General features: G+C 37.2%; 1 protein-coding gene across 2 annotated transcripts; it reads left to right on the top strand.

The window, feature by feature from the left end:
* The first annotated feature begins 6,719 nt into the window (after positions 1-6,719).
* Positions 6,720-12,577, top strand: LOC111897134 (alpha-farnesene synthase). Of its 2 annotated transcripts, none has more exons than XM_023893100.2 (7): positions 6,720-6,865; positions 6,954-7,224; positions 9,647-10,010; positions 10,149-10,367; positions 10,446-10,584; positions 10,694-10,942; positions 12,132-12,577. In XM_023893100.2, the coding sequence occupies exons 1-7, from the start codon at positions 6,752-6,754 to the stop codon at positions 12,414-12,416; spliced, it is 1,641 nt and encodes a 546-aa protein (XP_023748868.1). In that variant the 5' UTR covers positions 6,720-6,751; the 3' UTR covers positions 12,417-12,577. The 2 variants fall into 2 exon arrangements, with proteins under 2 accessions (XP_023748868.1, XP_042757797.1); XM_042901863.1 differs by having other exon boundaries at positions 12,114-12,248.
* The last annotated feature ends 3,429 nt before the right edge of the window (positions 12,578-16,006 follow it).

Raw genomic sequence — 16,006 nt, 5'->3', positions numbered from 1 at the left:
GTAGACTATCATAGATAGCTACACACACTTGTCCCACCTATGCATCACAGACTCTGGCGGCAACTGCTATAACAAAATACCTTCCTCTGCGGAGATCCACTTCCTTAAATAATCCCTCTTTATGTCCATACCCGAAGGCCTCCCACTGGAACCGTAAATACATGATACACCACTAGTCGTTTCAAACTCAAGATTCTAAATAACTCCGAAATCGGGACATTATACCCGGTCACAACGAAACACCATAACAGAACATCACGATGTCCTGCCTCAACCATTGATCTCCTACTCCCAGCACCATACAAATACAACAATACATTTCCACTGAACTCCATGAATAATTATTCTTTTTACCCAATGCGCAACTTCAATGTATTCAAACACTCCATTGGAATACAAAGAATGCGCAAACACTTCAGAACACGCTGATGATCCTCTGAAACCCTTTCCCCTACTGCTAAAAATCCAAGCAAGAATACACATGCCGGGTCGGGAGTCGGCTGCTCGATAATCTTCTATCCACCCCAAAAAGGGCATATACAATCCATACTTCGACCTAGAAGTTCTCAACTGCCCATACCATCATAACGAGTCTTCCACTTGAAACGACCCGGACCACCACCAGATTCCTGACCATTGGCCACCTGCCGAGGAGACACCCATCCTTTCTCAGACACATACCACATGCATTATCTCGCTCTGCACCTTTCCTTGATCACCAACGACCTTGGCCTCATGAATTCAAGCCGCAGGTTTCTATATCCAACCCCTAACCGCTCTTACACAAATCTCTGGTTACCTCAATAAAATACCCGGTTCTCCCCCACTTAGGGTTCGAACCATCACCAATTGATGCATCAATACTCTACCCCACAGGCGGTTTCTTCCAGAAACATCGCACCTACGCTTGGAAGGTGCCACACAACGCCCCATGATCTCCCCACATAGAGATCAAGAAACCTCAACTACCCTAAATCTCCGAAGAAATCCTCAGGAACTTCTCATCACGACTGCCTCTAACCATTCGAAGTCTCATACAATCCCAATATTGAACATCCCAACTATTCAGTACTATCACTGACTCTTATACTGAAACAATAAATCATCATACTCCTCATCCTCGACTTTTCAACCCCCGTTCCAACACGTGAATCATCACGAGAATAGGAACTCCCCTACCATACTCAATGCCCATCATAGACAGAAGGGCTACCGCTCTGATATACTCGATTGGATTACCCACTGATATTGCTACCACATGCCCTACTATACTCAATTAGGGTGTAATGTGGTCGTTGACCATCTTAGTCCCCACTGACTACCTGCTCATGGTAGATCATTTCCTCGCGGCAGACAGGCTGCCTGATACTCTGGTGGACAAATCGTCATCAACGTCAACCCGTAGGGTTTACTCCTAAACCCAAAACTAAAATCTCACACCTCTCCTACTTCCCATAGGAAACATAAATAGCACCCAACAAGTCACAGAAGGTGACATCTCGTCCATCGGCTGATTGGTCACTCAGACTGCAATCCCCCAAAAAAGCATTCTCTACTAATCCCTGAGTCTTGCGACTACATCTGACATCTTACCAAGGTACTATGAAATGCTCTCGGCCTCCCTGTCAAGGGATTCCTTTTCGAACTCAATCATGGCCCTTAGGCCTAAAAGCCTATCGCGTCCAAACTCCACCAATCAATCCTGATCAGACAACCGGAGAATCACAAGCATCATTTGCTAAGAACTATGGTACTCAGCCCCTGACATCACTTCTCAATCTGCTACAATGCATGGCACTCGAACTATACCATCACCCCTTAATCTGCTAAGATGCATGGTACTCGAACCATGGCCTCACTTCCCAGTCTGCTCTGATGTATGGTACTCGGACCATAACATCACTCCTCAATCTGCTCCGATGTATGGTACTCAAACCATAACATCAATCCCTAATCTGCTAAGATGCATGGTACTCGAACCATGGCATCACTTCCCAATCTGCTCCGATGTATGGTACTCGGACCATAACATCACTCCTCAATATGCTCCGATGTATGGTACTCAAACCATAACATCACTCCCCAATCTGCTAAGATGCATGGTACTCGAACCATGTCATCACTTCCCAATCTGGTCCGATGTATGGTACTTGAACCATAACATCACTCCTCAATCTGCTACTTAGAACCTTCAGAATACTCCCTGTATTCAGTATGGGTCCTCTGCTTTCGGTAGTACGGGCCCATACTACCTGTCACATCTACCCATACTTTCCACACGGACCATTCCAGAGCTCCTAAGTAGCTGCTCAACCTTCTCGTTTACTAATTCCGCCACGCGTTATCGCTCCACAGCGAAATGCTCTACTCCCCCAGCGTACTCATCTGGCTAAGGTTACTACCTAGGCTCTTTCTTGGTTCTACCACTTCTCCGCCATCAGGTGCTGAAGAACTCCTAATGATGCCAGCCATCTACCTCCTGAATATCGTCATATTCACTTAGTAGCTGACTCCCATCATCGAGAGCTCCATAAAGCACGAAGCAAGTAGCATTCGGGCATGGAAGCATCTCCTTCTACACATAAAACCTTGCAAGTTTATTATCCACTCGCTTTCCTCATACTCGAAGGATATCACCGAACTCTAACATCTTCGCCCCACATGGCCTCTGGCTACCCTCTCAGCAGACTCCTCATGTGGTCATATAGATACCTCTTCTAGATTACTCCTCTACTCGAATCCCCAAAAAGGATTCCAACTGAATACTCTCACTCATACTCAAAAGCACATCACATATAACAACAAGTCCTAGGCTAAGGCATCACAAATCAGGCCACTCTAGTCCTAAGATATGAAATACCTAGCCTGTCTCTAGCATGCATAATATCTCATAAAATGTATCATAAATATCTCATAACACAGAAATAAGGGTATTTTGGGAAAACACCGTTCGGGCTCTGGCTGATTGTAAACACTCCTCTTTCTCGCTTTCTCTTTGAACTCTTATTCACTTTTAGAAAATCATTTCTTTGAAAACTTTTCTTACTTCCTCAGTTTGAGTCCAGATTTACCCGAAGGTGCATCCGAATCCCTCAAACCAAGACTTTGATACCAACTTGTAACACCAAAATTTTCAAAACAAAATTTTCATTTAAAATCGCTTATCTCTTTAGCACTTTTCATAAAAATCCCATTTTTTGTTTAGATTACAATACATGATTATTTTGTTCATTCAATTGATAAACCAGGATCCTCAAAACAAACGCTTCCTCTAGTGTGTACAATCGAGCCGGTGCCGTCCCGTGATCCTAAGAAAACTTGAAACACATAACACAAACGCTATAAGCACGAAGCTTAGTGAGTTCCCAAAATACAACTCTAATACATATTGGCCACTCGGGGCTATAATCTTTGTTGACCCTCTGGTTAGTGTGTCTCAGTGGGACCCTCCAGTCCCAACTCTCTATGGGCCCTCTGGCCCTGACTCTATGCACCCAAAGGTCCTAACTTAGATAATTTTGAATCATGCATATCACATATCACAATAAATCTCAACACATAAATAGCATACAAATACACTGACACATAATTCTAAAAATACCAGATATAGCACATATTAGCCACTCGAGGCTATAGCTCTATGGACCCTTGGGCCCTAACTCTGTGGACCCTCTGGTCCTAGCTCTGTGGACCTTCCGGTCCTAACTCTGATATACACACAACATAAATCACATAGAAATAATGTAGTGCCACACATCACATAGATAGTATATAATATCTCTATCACATAACTCTATTACCACTCTAGGTAAAGTATAGTGAGAAGACTCACCTCGGATGTCTCGGTAAATCTATGACTCGGTAGCAATACGGTCTAGCCTCCGCCTAATCACAGAAAGTCAAATACTATCATAAATATAACTCTCGAGACTAGACTCAACCCTCTTTTGACACAAAGACTCCATTGTTGACCAACCCTCAAGGTCAAGAAAGTCAACGGTCAGACTTTGACACGACTCGCCGAGTGCACCTGGGTGACTCGGCGAGTCTATGCGTGTCCACTATCCTTTTAGTCCCACATGACACATCGAGTCTTTCCCCTACTCGACGGGTTACACCTGGCATGAATCGTAGAGCCACCCCGAATCAACTCGCCGAGTCCCAATATGAACTCGGTGAGTTCCGCATTGAACTCCAGCCCTCTAATTCCTTCAGACTCACTGAGTCATTCCCCTAACTCGGCAAGTACCCACTGAGTGAACTTATGGGGAAACCCTAACCCTACTCGTCGAGTCTGCTCTTGGTACTCGGTGAGTTCATGCCATGCCCGCGCTCAAATGAGCTCCAGAGGTCAGATCCGTTCCTCTAACTCATAGATCTGGCCTCCTAAAGCAATAAAAACATGTAAAGTTTGGATCTTGATGCCCATACAAAGACCTAATGGCTCTTTTTGAAGAAATGGCCTCAAAATGCCATCCCAAGCTCATATAACCCAATGACACCCCATAAAGATCAAGGGGCTTAGATCTCTGGACCTCTTTGGATCCAGATCCATAGCCTTAACACAAGAAGGGACCAATTGATTCCCAAATCATACTCAAAAAGGGGCTACAAACCCTAACTCTCAAAGCTTACACCAAAACTGAAAGGGAAACGAATATATACCTCAAGATGAAGTCCCTAAGCTCTGAAATCCACATATTAGCACCCTCTTCAGTTTCCTCTTGCCTCGGTCACCTTCTTCTTGCAAAATCACCCACACAAAGATCAAAAATGGCTTCCTTTCTCTCTCGACACGTTCACACACTCTGGGGTTTCTCTCTATCAACCGGTAGATGCAAATGAAGGCCATAAGGGCCTTTAAATAGGTCTCAAACCCCGAGAATTAGGGTTTCATTAAACAGCATGGACTCGCCGAGTCCGGTCATTAACCCGGATGGAAAATCGCGACACTACTCGGCGAGTCTAAGCATCAACTCGCCGAGTCCTCCCAAAATCTCCTAAATGAATGAATAAATAATGTACCTGAAAATCCGGATGTTACATTCCTGCTGGATTTGAAGTGGTCTTCACCGTCGTTAACGGAACGGTGCCGAAAACGTCATGGACACCGGCAGTAAGTTAAAGTATCCTCACAATCAAAGGCACCTCCGATGAACAACATACAGCTCAAAGTAACATCTGTAAGAATTCAAAATCGAAGGGTTGAAAATTAAATCTGTTTTGTTGGTCATGACGATGCAAAAAAAGTGAGTATAACAAAAATGGGGAATGCATTTCCTTTTTGATTTTGGTTGCAGGTTCTCTAAATAGAAGAGAGAAAATAGAGAAAAAGGGTGCAGTGGGGATGACGACGATATATATATATATATATATATATATATATATATATATATATATATATATATATATATATATATATATATATATATATATATATATATATATCCTTTTTGATTTTGGTTGCAGGTTCTCTCTCTCTCTCTCTCTCTCTCTCTCTATATATATATATATATATATATATATATATATATATATATATATATATATATATATATATATATATATATATGTGGGTCATCTTATGGGAAAATTCAAAGTCAATATAGGAAAATTGGTCAACAAATGTCAATGTGTCAAAGAGGTAACCGAGTGACCCCTTCACTTTGGCCAAAAGGATATAATTGACCCGACAAAAACGACTTCGTTTCCTCATAAGGTCACAAAAATTGTTTAGGACTAAAAGGATAAACCCTAGAAAGTTCGTAGGTCATTTGTGTCATTTTATCTTTTATTAATTAGGGTTTTTATTTAATTTAATATAAAAAAATATATTGTGAAGTGGTATGTGTAGTGGGTTGGTGGTGGTTTGGATGTGAAGCTGACGTGATATCCATGTGGCAGCACTTTTTTGGTCATCCACTCCCCAAAGCCTTACAGCACAATGGGTGGCTGGGACAGTTTGACCCTGTTACAACCGTTAAATATTATCCACGTAGACAAAAACGGGGGTTAATGTCCCCGTGCCGTATAGTCTTAGAAGTATATTTAATTAGCCGCATGTGATAATCACTATTACAGAAAATTAAAAACGAATGGTGAATCAAGAAGTATATTCAAGTGCTAAATTAGTTGATCACACAAAAAAAATGTTATATTATCCATATTTTGCAGTTTAATTTGAGCTCCGATTAAACTTAAATGATATAAACTGCAACTTATTGTCGATCTAGTACGCAAATCCATATGAAAATAATAAGCATGGAACGTTTCAGAAGAATTAACACCAAAAGTGAATAACTTAAAGTTGACAAACATTTCCACCTTATAACAGATTGGCAGTTATTGATTTTTCTTGTAATTTTCAATTTCTGATTTTTAGCAGCGAAATGTCCAGATATCTTAAAAATTAAATAAGTATTTTCCTAGCTTCTTCTTATGTATATAATTATCTATGTTTTCCACGTTAAAATACATTTATACATGGTAGACAGAGTGTGAACAGGAAATTAAATAATTAAAAATAAGAAAAGATATAAAGTGGCATGGTCCATATATTCCACGTTTCAAGACAAATAAATGCACTACTTCTCTACTGGCCCGACCCGAACTACTGTTTAACCATGCAGAGTATTACACGATTTAATAAACCTACGCTACTATAAATATCATCCTGGGTGTTACTTGTTTCATGCAAATATCTAGTAGTGTAAATAAGATATATACACGTTTGAACAAACAACAATTGAACATGACAACTGAGGCGATTGGAATCATCAATCAATGTTCAGAAAGGCGTTCTGCTGATTACAAACCAAACATTTGGAATTACGACTTCCTACAATCTCTCAAATCCGAATTTCATGTAATAATCCCTATCTTTCTGTATGACAATTTATCCTTGATATATTACCTTTTCAAAATAGAGTTCTAGATAGCTATTTTGTATGCAGGAAGAAGAATATAGACTACAAGTCCAGAAGGCCAGAGACGAAGTTAAGAGTTTATTTGTTGAAACCTTGGAACCTGTGGCGAAGTTAGAGCTAATAGATGACGTTGAAAAGTTAGGGTTGATAGCCTATTTCCAGAAGGAAATAAATGGAATTATAGATAGCTTTCAATCGTTTAAGGATGAGAATGGCTATGTCAACATAGAATCGGATCTTTATGGCACTTCTCTTTGCTTTAGGATACTGAGGTTGCATGGGTTCAACATTTCCCAAGGTACACCGTACACCCATAGTTAATATGCCGGTTATATTGAACTTAATTTAACTTCAAAATCTTATCATATTTTGGTATGCAATATATATAATATTAAACATTAATATATATATATATATATATATATATATATATATATATATATATATATATATATATATATATATATATATATATTAAACTCTGATGTGGCATGAGGTTACCTAATGATGTCTTGAGACCTTTAGATTATGCTTCTAGACTTTCATTGGCCACTCATTATTCAGTTTGTAGTTGTCACACCGAGTTATTTTAAATTTCAATAATCTTTTTTTTTTCCAAGTCTTTTAGAATTGAGTATATGTCCAATATAGATTTATTGTCTTTAACTTTTTTTATTTTCTTCCTCGTACTTTATAAAGTTCATGGAATTGATACATCATCTATTCTTATTCAACTTTATTTTTAACACTCATAATCTTTTAAATACATATTCAATTATAATCACCACACAATTTTTTTCTCCCTATTCAACCCCTGTTTGAGAGTTGAATGATCATTGATCAATACCTCCATTCAACTTCACTCAATTTCATCACCCACACTCAATTAAACATTTATTTAATCCTAGTTGCCACCACATTGATCAACTCCCATACAACTTGCATTATAGAGAGTGGCGGATTCAATCCGAAAGTCAAGTGGTGTGCACAGTTGACCATTGACCAGTCCGTTGACCGTTGACCATCCCGAAATGGTCTGAAAATGGTTACCCCAAAATTGATTTCGAAAACATCCGTTATGATTACCCGGGAATGCATAAACGAGTATATTTCATGTTGAAGTGAAGCAACTCTTTACTTTAACCGTTTTAGCATATACAGTAGCTATGAAGCAATGTTATTATAATCTTGATTTGACAAAACACCTAAAAAGATTGGATCCTAGGATACGATTATGAGAATTAAAAAGCAAATACTTTTAATAAACAATAAATCCCAAATAAATTTGCAAATATACAACCAACCTTTACCAAAATGGATAAAATTTATTTGCTCTTAAGAGCAAAACATATTTTCTAGAACAGGAGGAAAGACAATCAAATTGTTTACTTAACTTGTTCTACTTAAGATTAACTATTAAGGTTCCTACCAACCCATATTCTACATTTATCATTTCAAACCCATTCAACACAAATCAATCGGTCGAGAGTATCAAATCAAAGAAAAATCAGTTCACAAAGCAAAAACTAGTTCATAAATCAGAATATCAAAAGCACAATAAATATTTTTCAGTTTAAAAATGGAACTCAACATCAAATTTCAAAATATCAAACCCATTTTTGAAAATTGAACACAAAATCAAACAAAATCATGGGAATAAATTTACAACTTTCCGGAGAGTATGCTGGGTCGTGTGCGGCGGCAGATGGTGTCGGTCAACCAGTGGTGAGCGTGACCAACGTCAGGACTCAGTCCGTCAAGCCTCCGCGGCACTGCAATTGGCATAGATGACCAACTTTCTATCTTTTTCTGCACAATTAACCATATCGTTTCTACTAGCATTGGCATTAGAATTTTAGTGGTAAGTAGCCGGTTACCTCTATCTCCAACCTTTTAAAAACCATGAAGCTCCATCGTCTCATACGTACTACACGATATATTGTATAAGTTGGCATAAAGAAATGTGTACTATACGATTGTATAGGTTGGGACGAAAGAAATAGTAATTAAAGGGGCTAAGAATGAATATGGAAGTGATAGGTCCTTGATTAATCCTATCAATAAATAAGTATATATTAGACATAATTCTATAAATACCAAGACATAGAACTAAAATTACTTAAGTTAAGTATATCTAGATATAGTGACAGCGATCTCCTTCCTTTGTAATGAAATCAGAAGATTAACGGAATCAGAACATTCCTAACTGAAGGCCATACAAAAAATACAACAAGATATAGGCGTATGTGTTTCTAGAAGCATCATCCTTGGCATATATAACACATGATATCTTATCCAAAACATCCTTATTAATTACGAGGGCATTTTATTCTTTCTTTATTCAACTAAATTTTCTCTTGCTTGATTAGTTCCTCAGTTGGATGTTCAATATTCTAAACTCATATGGATACCCGTAAAAATGTTATTCCTCAGTTGGATGTTCAATATTCTAAACTCCTTGACGTCCTAATGGGGTTTCGATTGCTTGTTGTTACCTTTGTCACACATAGCGGATTAAATTTCACTTTTCTGTTAAAAAACTTGGTGGATTAAACTTATAAAGATCACTAGCTAGAAAGGAAATATACAGAAGAAGGAGCATATATAGGGGGGGGGGGGGGCAACTCATGCTTTACTTTTGGTTAATATATAAAAAGTAGAAAAACTAAATTGGAACTTTGTTTGTATATAAAACATACCAATTATTTGTTTGACTACAGGTATGTTCAAAGGGTTTGTAGAAAATGTGGAGAAAAACATGAAAGTGAATGTAAAAGCAATGGTTAGCCTTTTTGAGGCTTCACATCTAGCTTTAGAAGGTGAAGACATATTAGGAAAGGCTCGAGCTTTAGCATCATTGTATTTGAAGAACGTTTATCAACAGTTAGATGTTGAGCATGGAAAAGAGATATATGATGCATTGAGATTTCCTTTGAACATGAGAGTGGAATGGTTCAATATCAGAAGTCACATTCAAGGTTATGCGAAAGTGAGTCCTTCAAATTCCAATTTGCTCAAGCTAGCGAAACTCAACTTCAACATGGTTCAAGCCGTTCACCAAAGTGAGCTCAAAGATATGTTAAGGTACCTATGCAATACTGTTGAAAACAAAATTACCGAGTTTAGAAATGTGGCATATGTCTTGACACTTTTTATTAAATAATCTTATCAGGTTTCCTAGGCTCATTTCTATCCTAATTTATGCTTCTTTTTTGTCAATAGTTGGTGGAAGAAAGTAGGAGTTATGAAAAATCTAAGCTTTACAAGAAATCGGGTAGTTGAAAGTTACTTATGGTCGGTGGGAGTTGCCTTTGAACCACAATATGGATATCTCAGAAAATGTTTAACGAAAGTCATCAATTTGGTGCTTATTATTGACGACGTTTATGATGTTTTTGGTACTTTGGATGAACTGGAAACCTTCACGCATATTATCGAAAGGTAAGTACGCCTACCTACTATAATTAACAACATGTTCCTGATACTTTTGATAAAACTTAAATATATATATAATTCCAGGTGGGCCACTGAAGGGACTGAACGTCTTCCAGAGCCTATGAAGTTTTGCTTAAACATTTTATATGATACTGTTGATGAAATTTCCAACGAACTTCTGAGTGAAAAAGGATATATGGTGAAAACATATTTACAAAATGCGGTAAAAAAATTGTTGCTCATTTTTCACTTGATAATAAATGTTGTTTCAGTTTATGTTTTATGTAATACATTCTGAAATGGAAATTAAAGTTTATAGTAATTGTTTCCAGTGGAAAGATTTCTGCAAGGGATTACTAGCAGAAGCCAGATGGTATCATAATGGTTACACTCCAGGTCTACATGAGTATTTAGACAATGGTTGGGTGACATCATGTGGCCCTTTGCTATCGATTCATACCGTTTTTTGGGATTTATATGAACGACAAGAAGAGGCTATCAATTTTTTGAAAATTAATCGTGATCTTGTCTACAACACCTCTATGATCATTCGACTATGCAACGATCAAGGGACATCAAAGGTAGGTTATATACTATTTTAGTTATGTACTACGATATTCTTGGAGTTTATCAATAAATAGTGGTGAATTTAGTATGTTGATGTTGGTAGTGGGAGTTACTTGAAGTGGCCGCCCATCAGTGGCGGACGCAAACTGTTTTAGTAGGGGTGTCCCTCGTACTTCAAGCGGGTGCAACTAATAGAAAAAACAAAAAAAAATAAAAAAAAAATAAAAAAAAAAAATAAATTTACACTGCGTGCCGGAAATTGAGCAGTGGCCCGGGACCCCAAATGCCCTACATAGGTCCGCCACTGCCGCCCATCACCTACAAAAAAGAAAAAAAAAAAACATATAGTTTGGCCGCTTAAAAAATGGAAAAATTTTAGAGTTTTTTTTGAGCATTTTTATTTGAGAAAATTTTTTAAATAACCAAAAGGAGAGGAGTGTTTGAAACAAATGACCAAGAAAAACAGAATTTTATAAAATAACCATGACTTCCATAGAGGGCATCTATGAGGAACGATGCACACTCTGCGGAATTACAATTTTATAATTTTTTTTTTGTCGCTTACCCCTTCCACGTTATTTCTTGATAGAGTTTTCGTGTTTCAAGAGCATCATGAAAAGAGTTTTCTTATTTCAAGAGCATGAGGACATCTACAGAGCCCTCTCTGTGGAAGTTATGGTTATTTTATAAAATTGTGTTTTTCATGATCATTTGTTTCAAACATTACCCTCATTTTGGTTATTTGATGAATTTTCTCTTTTTATTTTTATTTATGTTCTTTTATATAATTGTTTATCATTTTTTACATAGTTGTTCACCTATATTATACATAAAAATGGACGAATTTTTTTTTTTATAGTTTTGGTCTCACTAAAAATGGAAAGTTTTAGAATTTCTACATAACATTTTTATTTTTACTTCCATTTTTCATATAGTTAATTATATATCATTTTTGTTGAAAATCTCAAAAAGGAAGCAATAAATACGAATATCACTATATTTTAATTTTATTCAGCTATCAAGAGAACCTTAAATATTATTATACTTTATACTTTTATTTATTTTATTATGTTATATAATAGACCTCAGTAAAATTCAAATCTGGATACACCACTGTCCAGACACCAGGTCAATATTGCATTTAACTTTTAGTTTTTGGAAATACACATATAACATGCATGCCAGTTTATTATTTATATATAGGCGGAGCTATCCAGAGGTGATGCCCCGACATCAATCATGTGTCATATGACCGAAGCAAATGTTACAGAAGAGGTTGCGAAGAAGTTCATTAAAAGAATGATTACCGATGTATGGACCCAAATCAACAACGTATCTACGTCTTTATCCCCATCTATTAAACATATTACTAATATGGCTCGAGTTGCACATTTTATATACCATAATGGAGATGGATTTGGCATCCAAGATCGTGAGACTAGAGATCAAGTTCTAGTTCTTTTAGTTCATCCTCTTGCAGTTGATTAGTTGGTCAAATTCTATTTATTTTGGTTAAGGATAGGTAATGTGGTCTAAAAGTTAAATATAAGAAAACTAAAAAGAAGGAACTTTAATCCTTATTTACAATTGAAAAGTGTTATGAGCATTGAATCATTGAGGGCCTTTCTTAAATGGTCATGTTTGATTGGTAAAGCATGTAATGTATCATATAAAATTTAGTTCGATGGTCTTGAAAATTATACTATTCCCACTTAAAATTGTTAATGTTTAATAAGTTATGATATTTGCTTATGTACTGCATCTTTTGGAGGAAAAATACTCATCGGAGTGAGAAGTTTTTGAGATCTACAAAGAGTATAGCATATTAAAATGATAATTAACTTTGCAAGGTCTACAAATCGACAATGTTATAAAATACTATCTATGGGCCAGCAAAATGGATTACAATGAGTGACGGACGGAGTTAAGATTTTAGGATAAAGGAGATTTAAGTCGTAATAAAATAATAAAATATATTTTATATACTAATAACATAATATAGCCGATAAGCTTAACAGAAATTTTGACAAAGAAAGATCAAATTTCGCATGAATGAATCTTCCAAAATTTCCAAATGAATATAAACACTTATTCATAATCATCGTTAACTTTCTAGTAATAAAGTAATTAGTTAATTAGAATATAAACGCATAGCTACGATCGATGCTCCATTTTAGTACACTTACTATTAAATAAAAGTTGTAATAGCAAAATGATCTTTGACCTAGCAGTATTAAAAGTTAACGAATAGATGCTCATCAGTCAAAGGTTAAGGGTAGAAGTCTCATTTGATACGAAAGATGTAGAATATTAGTAGTATATTGGGTGCGTGTCTAGACGTTCTAAAAAAATAAAATGAATAAAAGATATAATAACTAATAAGAATTTTAATTGACATTTTCTGAAAGTCGAAGTTTAAAAGAGAAGCGTCCGTGATTGTAATTATGGAATTGAAAACTATAAACTATTTAGTTTTTTTAGTTGAATATCATATTAGTCTGTTGAGTGTTTTTATTTTTTATAAATTCATTAAATTATTAAATTGAAATTCCTCTAATTAAAGAATTTGGGTCTCATGGGGCCGATGGACTTAGACACTTAGATTATGAATATCACATATTTTCTTTGAAACAATTAAAGCATGTTGGGGGAGGTTGGGCACCTGCTAGTCACCTCATTGTCTCCGCCCCTGATTACAATGATTAGCAAAAGCCAAATTGGACTTTAACACCCAAACAAGCTAATTCAGGGATGAGTTTTTACTCCTACCACTAGCACAAAATGGATAGATGGCAACAATTTTTCTTTATTTTATTATTATTTAAAAAAAAAAAAGGTTGTTACGGTTTTGGTTATTTGCATTACTAAAGGTCATTAATTAAATTTCAATAATGTTTTAGGATTGTTTGATAGTTATTGACCGGGTAAGATCTGACTGAATTAGATTTTGAGTCAGTAGGTCTGATTGCATCTGTCATTGACTGAAATCATATTGTTTGATCATGTATCTGACTGACTGTGTTGAATGCTAAAAATGATTATTTTACCCTTCTGTTTTGTTTTGTGACGAATAAAATATGTTACTTAGAACAGATGATAGAAACTCCATTGTAGCATAGTGGATTAAGGTCTTGTTGATTGTTTGCAACCTCTTTTAATTTTATCCAAAATCAAAATAAATTTAGGTACTTCACATTTCTCATTATATGTAATCTCGTTGATTGATTTTACCTTTAAGGGTTCTAATCTAAATCCGATTGATTAAAATCTTAGACGAGTAAATTTAGAATGTGGGACTGTAATATCTTCATGTAAACTTTGATTTTCAGTAACTGTCTTTTCTTATCTTCAAATTGTTTTTGAAGCGTTTACTTTCTAATTTCTTGATTCCTCACAAGACTTTGATTCTTAATCTTGATTCCACATAGGCGCACACAAGTTAAAATAAAAATGTCCGAGTGAAAGCAAACATAAAGCATACCAATATCAATAGCCAAGATCATCCCTTCTTGTTCTAAACCCAAAACCCATTTCTACAAACCATTGATCATGTTTGACATTGACAGATTAAACAGGACTAGCAACAAAATCTTGTTTGAGGTTGTAACAAAAAAAACAATTTATTGAGGTTACTATCATCAATTTCGACCTAATTAACAACTGTGACATTCCGTTTAAAAATTAAGTAGTTAAATAAAAAACCCTAAACCCCACGATGTAAATTCATATTTTATATTATCTTATAGTAGCCCTAAAATTCATAATATTTAGCAGGGTGTTGGTTTCGGGGAGTCAACGAACTCTCTGACAACCGGAATATCCGAAACTGAAACCTAATCCCTGACCCACATATCCACTGCATAGGCCAAATAACCCGCACACCCGTGCTGAATATACTGTCGAGCCCTGACAGCTAAGCAAAACCCTGAACCTAATTTGGTGCCCTCGCCATATATAACCAGTTCTCGCCCACTTGGGGTTCGAACTACCACCCGCTGACCCTTACAGTCCATCATGGCACCGAAACGACTCAGCGAGTCCATACCCACAATCATACACGTCACTCATGGGAATCAGAATCAAGTCTATAGGGAAGGGTAACCCGAAGATCTCCAGAATGCAACCCCAATAAACTGAAGAAGTAGAAATCTCGTGTTCGTTGGCGATAGAGACTCGTAACGGACACTCTAGCTCTCCTATAAGCAAGCTGAACTCCCTACTGAACGATTGAGAGACAAATGACTAACTCGCCCCTGAGTCAAATAATACCAAAGCAAGCAAGGAGTTCACTAAAAATGTACCTAATCATAGGTATAAACATATAAGCATAAAACAATTACAATCAACAAGACAAGAGATAGAAACATACTAGCCACCACATCTGGTGTTGTCCTGGCCTCCTCGACTGTAAGTTGAAAAGCGCATCCCCAAGCCCTTGGGGGCTCTACTCTACCCTAACTCCCGTCAGTAATCCTTAGTGTAGCTGGCGCGGGAGCATGCGTCGGCTTGGCGGCGAGCAACTGACAGTTGGCCTTCACGTGGCCAATCTGATCATAGTGGTAACATATTCTCACACTCGAAACCGGGGCAGGCTGGTGACAATCCATCGCATAATGCCCCTCTTTGCCGCGTTTGTGGCACCCGCTACCAAATCGACAAATCCTAGAATGAGCCTTCCCGTACTTCCCATAAGTGCGGTCGCGCTGACCTCCAACCCTAGAATCAGTGGTCTTGGACCGCTTCGGTGCCAGCTACGACTGCATCGGGGCCTGCCTCTACTCTCTCAAATGCAACTCAATCTCAAGCTCACGCCGCCTAGCGGCCTCCTGTAACTCCAGTAATGTGTTACATCGTTGGGTAGCAACAAACTATCTTATGTTATTCTTGAGCATGCTCAGATAACGAGTCATCTGAGCCTGATCGGAAGCAAACTCCGGGAAAAACATCGCCCTCTCAATGAACATACGGGTGATCTCCGTCACCGACTTTGTACCCTGTCTCAACTCAAAAAACTCCTATGCCAGATGCTCTCGCTCAACCCGTGGAATGTAGCGAGTGCGTAGCATCTCCCTGAACTG

The sequence above is a fragment of the Lactuca sativa genome, chromosome 4, assembly GCF_002870075.4.
Source record: "Lactuca sativa cultivar Salinas chromosome 4, Lsat_Salinas_v11, whole genome shotgun sequence".
Classification (NCBI taxonomy): Eukaryota; Viridiplantae; Streptophyta; class Magnoliopsida; order Asterales; family Asteraceae; genus Lactuca; species Lactuca sativa.
The sequence above is the reverse complement of the archived record's forward strand: the minus strand, read 5'-3'. Positions and strand labels throughout refer to the sequence as shown.

What these genes read in the sequence shown, in the direction of transcription:
- LOC111897134 (XM_023893100.2), top strand. Translation starts at nt 6,752, where the DNA reads ATGACAACTGAGGCGATTGGAATCATCAATCAATGTTCAGAAAGGCGT. An exon ending in AAACATATTTACAAAATGCG is followed by an intron (nt 10,585 to 10,693) that starts GTAAAAAAATTG and finishes AATTGTTTCCAG; the next exon opens with TGGAAAGATTTCTGCAAGGG. An exon ending in ACGATCAAGGGACATCAAAG is followed by an intron (nt 10,943 to 12,131) that starts GTAGGTTATATA and finishes ATTTATATATAG; the next exon opens with GCGGAGCTATCCAGAGGTGA.